The following is an 11,261-nucleotide window of genomic DNA, read 5'->3' as shown; positions in this document are numbered from 1 at the left end:
CTTTTTAAAAATCTTGCTCTGCACTTCTTTATCAAAGTATATTATAAACTATGTATGAATGAAATATGCACTAGAAATGTTTGCACATTGAGGGTTGCGCTTTGAGAACACTGGTTCAAGAACATGTCATGATCATTAACAGGGTAAAGACCTTGAGTGCCAGGGGACATTTGAATTCCAAAAATGGCCACAAAATCCATCAAATCCTACAAAATGTGTACAAAAAAGTATGTCTCTAAGAAGGCCAGAAAATAATTTTTACTACTGTAATAGTGATAAAACTGCTTTGTTTAGTGCTTTCATGTTATTCTACTTGCCTCAGGCTTACAGGCATGGCTCTATCTGATTGCGTGCTAACTCTCTGCTTACTTGTGTGACCTTTGTAAAATTCCACAGCCTTTAACTCTGGGGTGGGGGTGGTGTTGCCCTTCTTGTAGGTCTTGGAATGGGGCATTGTCAATGGCAGGATGAGATTTTAGGGGGAGAGGGGAGAATTTGCACTGTGAGAACCACAGAGTCCAGAAAGCCAATCCAAGTAGGGGAATCCATTTTGAATACAACTCACAACTCAGTTAGCTGCTTTTGTTTAAAACGTATCCATCCCATTTGTTAGCGGTGATTAATTCATTGATTGCCACTTTTTAACTACAATTGGATAGAGAGTGACAAAAACAAAGATAGCCAAGGAGGAATTTATTGCTGATTGTCTTTGTCAGGGCAAAGACTAATCTGTTGTTTGAAGTAAGCACAGAAAATAGATCTAATCAGGTTTTTCATTATTATTATGCAATTTTTTTTTTACATTTTTCCAAAGACCACAAAAGCATAGACACATGCGTAGATACACACACACACTTAGACAGAACACTGTGTCTCAGTGGCGTACTAACAACATGACACCATTGCATTCTCCAAAGGTACATGTGGGTGAATTGTGGGGCTGTGTGTGCAGGAAAAACCACACTTATCTCTCATTGGCCCCAAGTGGGTATGGCTACGAAGGGTGAACAAACACAGACCAGTTTTGCTCTTTTGGACTCCTATATGGATTTTCTTTTGGCAAATCCACTACGGACTTGCTCACAAAATACTCATGTGGGCTAACCCATGTGGAGCCCATAGCAGTTGTGCCCAAGAGGTACTCACTCATTGCCCCCGTGGGTTACCCCTCTGGGTCCCCATGACAGTTTTCTGTGGGCAACCTTTAGTGGTGTTGCCCACAGAAACCCATATAGGGACCCCAAACAGCAAAATTGCTGTCAGCCTACCTACAGTAGTGGGTGTATAGGCACACCCAGTTACGACCCATGCGGAATAAGTGTGAGTTTGCACTGCACACACAACACCACAGTTCACCCACCTATCCACTATGGGCCTGCACCGGCATGTTTGCTGGTACATTATTTATAATATGTAAACACCATGTAGGGAAATGGGAACTGTGGAGAAGATGAAACCACATAATATAGTTATTCTGTCAGAAGTATGAGACTGAGAGTGAGAGACTAAGCCATGGAATCCAAATCCAAGTCCCAGGGACCATGAAAGTTCGACTATCAAGCAAAAGTTCCCTGGTTTGAGCTTTGAAGGAGACATAAATCTTTTGTGGAATGGTATGGGGAAGGGCATGTGGTGTAAAAATCTGCCAAATCAACTATGTCGTAACTCTTTGTATGTAAGTGAGTGCCCAAGACCACATTTTCGGGCCTTGGTGTGAAATATGGGACACATGTGGATCCCACACAGAGGGACCCAGTTGGGAACCCCACTGTAAAATTATAAACATTTTACATATTTTTACTTAGTGTAACTCACAAAAATAAAAAATAAAAAATCAAAGTTTTAAACTGAGTCATTTTGTAATGCTGGTTATATTCTGAACTATTTCTTTCAGTCTTTTCTCAGTCAAGCTGGTAAACACCTAGCAGCTGCTTCTCCAAATGTCTATGCTAAACCAGACAAAGTCCCCCCCTAGCTGTTGATACATATTTTATCAGGTACCAGTCTTGCAGAAACGGTCAAGTCAGGCTTCAGGTGTATCAGTTTTAAATTGAGAAAAGTTTCCAATCGCATGTACCATTCTGTGAAACAAGACACTAACTGATTTTTTTTTTTTTTTTTACGTTTCCATGTATTCAGCTTATACTTGGGACTGTCACTTTTATGCTTTTCCATGTCTCCTATCAGCAGGTCAGCTGTAGTGGACGTGCAGCAAGAGAGCAAAACTGATTAGGGCACACATACAAAAACACAAAGCACCTCCTTGTCCAACCATAACTGACTTTTTTCTGCAGAGTTTGGGTATATCTTGAACTGAGCCATGTTGTTTCCCATTATCCAGCTGGAGAATGTACCTTAGTAACTGTCTGGTGGAAGAAGATGCATTGCTTTAAGGTCACATTTAATCCTGGTGGTGAAGCCGGTTCTCTTTGTGCAACTGCTGATTGTTTGTTTAAAATGGCAATGATGTTTGTCACAATTGGTGGTGGTCCAGACTTCGTCCGTGCTCCTTCTCCCAGGGTTCTCTAACCTCTCTGTCTCACTGTGCTGCTCTGCTTTCACAGCTGCACAACTTTCCAACCATCAGACCAACCACATTGCAACGATTTCCAGAACATGTCCCCAAAACTCACCACCACGTGGGAAGAGACCTAGGGGTATGTGGTGGGATAGAGTTGGGGGGGGGGGCAGTCACAACCAGTGTGCTGTCACCAATGACAGAGCTGATAGCTAGGCTTGAAGGGCCTCCATAGAACAGGAGATTGCATTCATGTGATGAGATTAGACCTAACACGGACAAGCATGGTGCTTCATTTGCTGTCTGCACTACAGATATCTGATTAAACTGAGAATCTCTGGCTGAATTGCAATTTAGATTTTTTTTTTTTAATTTACACTGAATAGTGTAATAGTGTAATCCCGCTTGTTTCTATGGAAAGAAGTGGGATTACATAGTGTGCTGCCTCTCTGTTGTAATACACCAGATTTTTTAAACAAAAGGTGCAGTCTAGGTTTGTAAACTCTGTTCTTTGTTTTGTGTACTATACATATTCCTCAGCTGCCGCTGTTATGTAATTGCCTGGTATGGAAACCCAGCCCCCACCTCTCTTACACACACCAGATTGCTTGAGCTTACACTGTGGCTGCCATGGAAACAAAGCCGAAAGCATTATCTTTCTCTTTACGAGACCTTCCTTCTGACCAGTTTATCTCAAATATCGTCATGTTGTTGAAGGAAAACTGACAAAATTACACACCTTTCTACAGACAGTCCACCGGGGTTAAATAACATAAGGAGTGGCTGTGCTTGTAATGCAATAGGACAATTCAATAGGTTGTGAAACAGTATATATGCAGTAGAATAAATATGCACGTACAAGGACGCTTGAGTATGTGCTGATAGTCTCGATCTGTAAGGCTTGTTAGTGGAAACAGATTTTTTGGTTTTTCCCCCACTATATTTAACTAAAACAAAAACTATATAAAAAAAGACCAAATATGCTGTAAGGCGGTAACTTCTCCGGGATCCAAAATGCCTCTCTACAAGTGCTGGAACATTTCCTGAGCTTGGTTGCTGGGCATGATTTAAGGAGGCCAATGCACGTGATTTGAAGTTCTTGTTTGGCAGTAAGCTCTTAACTAAAGTGAGTTTGGTGGGTTCTAAAACTCCTGTCACATGCATTACTGTAAGCAAATGTTACTACACGCACTTTGGCTCCACTTTACTTAAAGGCATCTGAGCTCAGAACACCATATTGAGCTGAATAGAAACTGATATGCACTACAGTTGAATCCATATACGTTAACTGCTTATCCATCCATTGTTGTGTGGCTATCTCAGCTGTCACAGGTAGTTAGGTGGGGCACACCCCGAAAAGGGCACAAGTCTATCTCAGGGCTTATACAGAGAGATACACAACTACTGACAATCTAGCATTTATAGAACTATACAAAAATCTTGTGTCACTCCTCATTCCTTTATGCTTTGCTTGGCCAATGGGAAATAGGTGCAGCGATGTATTGAAACATGTGCAACCATACATGGAAATATCGTACATAAGGCAAAAACGGAATTTAAACAATTCTAATAAGCTTGGAAGTCTGAACTATCTTAGGAAAGCTTTCTTGTAATTTCTTTAAGTAGTCTTCTACACCATTTCTCCAGGCTAACTGAAGGACATTCAAAGCTCTTCTTTAGATTTTAGCTGCCTCAGATCCAGGTAGGCTTTCAATGCATTCGCAGTGAGTTTGAGATTACACTGAAAAATAAAACCATTTCTAATTTCCAGATGGTATTGCATCGTGGATCAGAATTTGATGATATTTTGATGTGTTCATAATTCCATTAGATTTGACAGTAGATAGATTGACTGAAGAGGAGGATGCATCTCTCCAGTCATGTGTCAGGTCTTTGCTGGATTTTTTTTCCTGTTTCTTAAGGACATAACTTTCAGACACTGTTTGTCTGCTGTAGATAGCTTTTTTTCCCACTTGTCACTTCTTCTGTCTTCCGCTTGTCCAGTTTTCTACATTTTTTTAAGGACGCATTGCACACCATACTGAGATATACAAAGTTTTCAGCTGATAGGTCTTTATGAAACACATTGTTGGTGCACCATTCTGTTTTATTCTTGTGAAACTGTATAATCTTTAGCATTTTTTAATAGATTCAGTTAAAGAAATTGGGACAAATCACATGTTTTTGTGACAGGCTGCCAGTAACAAAATGCCTAAGGATACAGTTTAAACTTAGTTTTTTGCTAATTTGTTTTATGTGTAGATTCACAAATGGTTCATCCCTGTGAGGTTAAGTGAGGTTAGGTTCCTTTTGTGGTGCTTGAATTATGCATAGGTCATTGGCAAATTGCTTAATGACAGAAAACAAAACAAACCCATTCCTCTTTAAATGGTGCAAGGAGTGGATTGAACATGAGTGAAAAGCAGCCGATGTCCAGAAAAACTTGGAAAAAAATTACAAGAAAATCTGACCACTTGGATGCAAAATGTAAAGAGCCATTATTTTAAGGGGAAAACTGTGTCTAAGAAACTGTGAAAACCACTACTGTTCTGGCCATCTGTTCTGAAAAAAGCATCATCACTGAATGAAGCAATTAGTTAACGTGTTTTACCTTTTATGCCCCAGGTGTTCACCCCATGAACCTTGGAGAAAGTATGTTTTAGAGCACTCTTCCAGACCAGCTCTTGGTCATGGTTTAATTTTCAGCAAGTAAAGCATGGCATGAAACTAATTTCCCAGGCCACCCATGTTTATGATATAGCCTCTCAAAGCTAAACTAAACTATGTTTCAGTTTAGTTTTGTCCTAGTCATTTTAGACACACAAGTCAAAATCCATCTAAAATATTAAAACAGTAAAAACGAACAACAACAACAACATAATGGCAACAATGATATAATGTTGTTGTCTGTATGTTTTATAATAAGTTAGCACCAGGAAAGTTCTGGGCTTGAATCTCCTGGCGTGCTTGGTTTGCATTTTCACCCTGTGTATGCAGTCTCCTGCAGTCCAAAGACACGCGTGTTAGGTCAACTAATGATTATAAATTGGCCAGACATGTTTACAGGGTTGATAATGTGAATAGAGTTAGTAAAAAACTTTAAGCGGTCAGCAAAACTAGAAAAGCACTACATAAATGCCAGAACAATCGTTTAAACCATGAGTACATATAAGGTCATTTGTTCCAGTGTTTCCAGACAGAAGAGGAATACAATGTGTCTCTCAGTAAAGGCCCTTATCATTACATTTTCACAATCCATTACTCGTCAAAAGTAATGTATACAACAGATTCATGAGCAAAGGATAAATGGTGGAAACAATTCTAATTACAAATGTGGCATCCACATGTTCTTTTTTTAGCACGATCATGAATGTGTCATGAAATCTCAGCTGAAGTTTTGCAGTTTTGACAATAAGGTGGAACATGGTAGGCTCTAAACTGGCTGTTTTAAAATTGTTTAATAAAATTTGAGCACCTGAAGGTTTATTTGTACAGAAGTGACAAAAAGTTTGTTTTTCTGACTGTGTCCTTTTTAAAAAAAAAAAAAAAAAGTGGAGCTATTCTGCTTGAAACTCATACCCAACATGGTCTAACTTTCAAATAATGTGGTCAACAATACCGGATAAATAAACATATTTCCCTTTTTTTTCAATTCGCATTTACTTCACAAGAGCTGTCTCAGGGTGCTTTATATTGTGAGGTGAAGAGAGAACACCAAAGATGAGAAAAGCCACAAAAAGCAAGCACTTGGCCTCAGTGGAGAGGAAAAACTCCCTTTTAACAAAAGGAGATCACCAACAGAATCAGACTTAGAGAATACTGGGAGTACTGGTTGGAGGTGGGGGGAGGAGCATGGCAAGACCACGATCAGCAAACAGGACAAAAACAAACTACAGGAGCGAAAGTACAAAAGTTAATGAAAGAGTAGAAAAGCTGGATATTATTGTTATTATGATTGTTTCCCAGTTAAAGTTAAATAAAACATCATACTACAAACCACAATCTGAACAGTTTCTGGGGAGTTGTTCCAACCCAGCACTTTTAGGAGACAACAAGAGTAATTCATCAAAGTACGATACATCAGATGGTAAATACATCACTCCAGTTCTGTACAATTGGAAAATATCGTCCACATGTAAATAAAAAGTATTTACCCTTTCAGACCCTGTTGGTCACTAGGAAGGTTCAGATGTGTTTCACCCCATCTAACTTTCCTAGTTTGATGTAAATTCCACTAATACATGCTCCATAGCTGATGCATAAGGATTCCTCATGCTTTTGACTTGATAAACATTTACCATGATTAATTCAAGTCAAACATTTTAATGCATCCAGTAATAATATGTGTGTTGTTCATAACAATTGCTGTGTGACACATTATCAATTCTTCATATCTGCTTTGAATCTCCTGTCACTGCAACAATAGAGCCTTATGAACAACGAAAGGAGGGAGGACTCTCTCCAAAGTCATGCATGTTTCAAATCTTTGCAAATTGATTTTCATGGGGGAGTAAAATAAACAGACTAGTGGCTGCTGGACAGAAAAATCTAATACACTTCTGCATGCTTTGAGAAAACGATAAGCAGTCATGCAAAGCAGAACTGAAAGTGATTTGTGTAAACCATGAACAAGATGGGAAGAGGATGACCCGAGGAGCTGTCATGTCTGGACTAAAAGTTTGGCATCAAATCCACACTGAGCATCGAGCACTCTCATTTTGGCAAGAAAACATGTTGGGCATGTGCGTGTAGAGAATAACTCACTCTCATCAGCTCAAGTTTATTACAAAATGAGTGGCACCATATGTGTGGGTCTACATTGTGGAGGTTTTAATTGAATTTGAATCCTTAGTACAGTATGCATGTGCCTTTTAATGGAGCAATGGGGATTAGTAATCAGCCTTGCTTATTAGTTCAAGTTGTGTAATGGTGACACAATTTGAGCCATTTCTTTTTTTACTATAATAGCTAAATAGTATTAGTTAACCTAAAGTTCTGTAAGAATACACTACAACAAAGCCAGCCCATGTTGTACAACTTCTCAAAATAAAGCGCCTTCCCTTTTCAGGCAGACTTTAGTACAAAGGCTGCCATCCTGTCTTTACTTTCCCGACCTACTTTAAGCCTCTAGCTTATCAAAGCTTGTGATTAAAACAACAGACCAGAAAGACAATCACACACTATTTTTGGACAGGCCTGTGCTAGAGTGAAATCTACTGTGATGTACTTAGCACAATCAGTGTGTTCAAGCCTTAACATGAAATGATAAACCTACCAAACCACTCTAAAGGTTCAGCGTCATCATCGACATTTTAATCTTGTGCTTGAGTTTTTAAATTGAGAAGGGGGGTGTAGCTGTAACTTGTCTAAATTAATCACAGTTTGTTAAACATTACAGTGCATTTTCCCTTAATGACAGTCACATTTCAGGGATTCGTGTCAGCTGACAGTCCAGTGTCATGCGAACTTGTTCCTGTTGAAATACAACTCTAGATAAAATGAAGTGTGTGGGATTAAGCTGCAAACAAGGCATACATAAAAATGTTAGCAGTTTATTAAAGAGCGCAACAATTACAATTGTAAGAAGAGATAAAACAGACATGCATCGTTTTAAAAAACCTACAAAAGTAGACTGGCTTACATAGTAACCTTACCCATCCACAACCACTATCGAGACAGAGGCCAAGATTGCTTAAACATTCAAACGCCTTTGGGTTTTTGTCCTTTGGGGAAATGTAACAAGAGCTCCAGGAAAATGCTGCTGTTCTTAAATTTCCTTTAGTACAAGTTAAACACATTGTATTAGTGTGCATCAATACGAATGATCAGCTACTGTGATACCAAGACAAAATGTGGCAGTGTTTGTGTCAGTTGAATGCACAAAGAATGCAGGAATACTTAAATCGTTATTTCATGTTTCAAGTAGAAAATTCAAAAAATAAAGACTGGTTTGTCGAGTCTTGAAACAGACACAGAGCAAAATATAGTACTGCTAATGATACTTTTGTTTTAAACCGTTCACTTGCTGTAATTTGCGGGCTCTTCGCCCTCTTCTTTGAGCAAACATGTGCGCACCAGTGCCTCTGTGACAGCGTAAGGATCGCAGTTAGCGGATGGGCGACGGTCCTCGAAGTAGCCTTTCTTGTCTTGCCCCACTGAGCGAGGAATGCGGATGCTGGCCCCACGGTTGGCCACGCCGGCTGAGAACTCATCAATGCTCGAGGTTTCGTGACGACCAGTGAGACGTCTGGCGTTGTCGAGCCCACCCTTGGGATCGTAGGCCCGGATGTGATACCTGTGTCTTTTTGCCAACCTTTCAATGGATTCCTCGATGACTCTGAAGATGAGAGTTAGAGTTAGAAACACACCAAAAACCCACATTTCATTTATTAAACTTAACTGACTTTGAATTCATCCTTACTTAAGCCCGCCATCCTCTCTCATCTCCTTTGTGCTGAAGTTGGTATGGCAGCCAGCGCCATTCCAGTTCCCTGGGATAGGCTTGGGGTCAAAGGACACCACAACACCAAAATCTTCACAGACTCTGTGAAGGATGAAGCGAGCAATCCACAGGTGGTCCCCCATGTCGATACCTTCGCAAGGCCCAATCTGGAACTCCCACTAAAACACAACAAAGAAGGCATTATTAACAGTTACACTAATAATTACCTGTTATTACACACTGCCTTTGTCATGATGGAAAATTACCTGTGCCGGCATGACTTCAGCATTACTTCCATAGATCTGAACCCCAGCATACAGACAAGCTCTATAGTGCGCCTCCACTATGTCTCGTCCGTATGCCTTATCTGCGCCGACTCCACAGTAATAAGGCCCTGATTAAGTGGAAAGAAACTAAACATTAACACTCAGCTGGGATTACTGATGTATTATAATTCAACAAAATGAGCCAAGTTAGAGGCCGACATTCACCTTGTGGACCGGGGAAGCCGTTGGAAGGCCAACCAAAGGGATGTCCATCTGTGCCCAGGATAGTGTACTCTTGTTCCATACCGAACCATGAGTGGTTGTTTTCCACCATGTTCATAATCTTTTTACAGGTGTATCGGAGGTTGGTCTCTGTTGGAACAGCGTCAGAAATTAGCTAAAACTTAAGACGGCTTAAAATCTCATGGCGCCCTGGTTTGTAAATTTCCACTCACCTGCTGGTTTGCGGTTGTACTTGAGCACTTCACAGAGCACCAGCTTATTAGGGTCTTTTCTGAATGGGTCCCTGAACATGGCAGCAGGAATTAGGTACATGTCACTGTTGGAACCCTCTGACTGGTAGGTGCTGGAGCCGTCAAAGTTCCACTCAGGGAGATCTGGCAAAAAACAACAACAACCCTGTTCAAAAACCTTCTTAAAACATGTCGCCATCCATGCTTTTTTATTTTCCTGAATGATATTGATCATACTGGAACTACATCTTACCTTCTATTGTCTTGGGTTCAGAATCCAGAGTTCTGGTCTTACATCTCAGTCCCTCTCCAGATCCATCTATCCAAATGTACATGGCTTGTACCTTCTCCCCCTGAGGGAGGCTCATGTACTGCTGTTTAACAGCTTTGTTCAGTTTTGAACTCGCTGAGGTGGCCATTTTCTTGACCCTGAAAACCTGCAGAGATAAATGGACGCATGATGAGCTTCAATTCAGATCAATGTGTCTGAAGGCATGTGTAAAACAGCAGGCAGGATGTCAAAAATATTCACAGAACACAGGTAAATACACCTAAGTACCTAAATGCTACCGAAATCTCCATCACGACTGATTATACAACAGCTCCATCTGTGATCAACCGGCCTGATCGACTATTGCTCTCACACAAACAGCTGTTTACTAGGAGCTCGCGCAAGTGGAAAAATACAACACAAGAGCAAATGGATGTTAGATTAAAGTTAACACTAGTATCATTGTTTCTCCTCGCACGCACAAATTCTAAAAGCATTTAAAAAACGATTCGACTCAATTAAAAAAAAAACGACTTACCTAATGTTAAGTGTAAGAAAATATTAAAAGATATACAGAGTCTGTGGATGTATGTTTCCTGTGTAGGTTTCTATTGTTGTTCATTCCTGCTGCCCCTCACCGCGTCCCCTGTTGGGTTTATAGTCCTGCTCGAACCACCTGATTGGTGGAAGGAAAACGTGATCTGCCCGTGACGCAGAGGAGATGTGTGAGCGAGTCTGTTTGCTCTCTGTGGCTGTGGCAGCAGATAACAAAAGGAGAAAGAAAATCACTACTCACTACGTGTTCATGTTTCTCACATAAGCGCGTGAAGACACTCCCGTGGTTAAACAAAACAAACCGGCTTAAATTGTAACACGCAAAGTGGGTAAAACGACAGTTTTCATCCGCAATGAGTGTCGGCTGGCCTCGGAGAAGCGATAAACAGCATTGCGCCCTCCACCGACTGCTCGGTGTACTGAAAAGATCAGGCTGTTCCCAAAGGTTCACATGTTTGGGAATCATTTAAAGCAAGGTAACATATAGGGACCATTTACCTATAAATGTACCCTATGACCTATAAACCCGATGAAATTCGCATTTGCAAACCCACGAAAAACATTTCATGTTATGCATTTTGTCATTTAATGATGTGAAATATCTCACAACGTTTGGACCTTGTAGTGACGCCCTAGAAAAGCTGACTGCGGTGTTGCAAACACTGCTGCTGTTATGGGAGGTTAAAAGATTTAGCAACACTGAGCAATACTGTTGTTTGACACTGTCTTACATGCT

General features: G+C 40.4%; 1 protein-coding gene across 1 annotated transcript; it reads right to left on the bottom strand.

Annotated features, from left to right (window-relative positions):
- Positions 1-8,054: 8,054 nt before the first annotated feature.
- On the bottom strand, positions 8,055-10,636 carry glulb (glutamate-ammonia ligase (glutamine synthase) b). The gene is made up of 7 exons (XM_063467037.1): positions 10,509-10,636; positions 9,953-10,136; positions 9,682-9,843; positions 9,452-9,598; positions 9,227-9,354; positions 8,940-9,139; positions 8,055-8,855 (listed from the first exon to the last, which is right to left on the bottom strand). Exons 2-7 carry the CDS (start codon positions 10,116-10,118, stop codon positions 8,537-8,539), a joined length of 1,122 nt encoding a protein of 373 aa, XP_063323107.1. The 5' UTR covers positions 10,119-10,136; positions 10,509-10,636; the 3' UTR covers positions 8,055-8,536.
- Between the last annotated feature and the right edge of the window lie 625 nt (positions 10,637-11,261).

Source organism: Pelmatolapia mariae, linkage group LG23, assembly GCF_036321145.2.
Source record: "Pelmatolapia mariae isolate MD_Pm_ZW linkage group LG23, Pm_UMD_F_2, whole genome shotgun sequence".
NCBI classification, from domain to species: Eukaryota; Metazoa; Chordata; class Actinopteri; order Cichliformes; family Cichlidae; genus Pelmatolapia; species Pelmatolapia mariae.
Note: the sequence above shows the minus strand (reverse complement) of the source record. Positions and strands in the feature narration are given on the sequence as shown.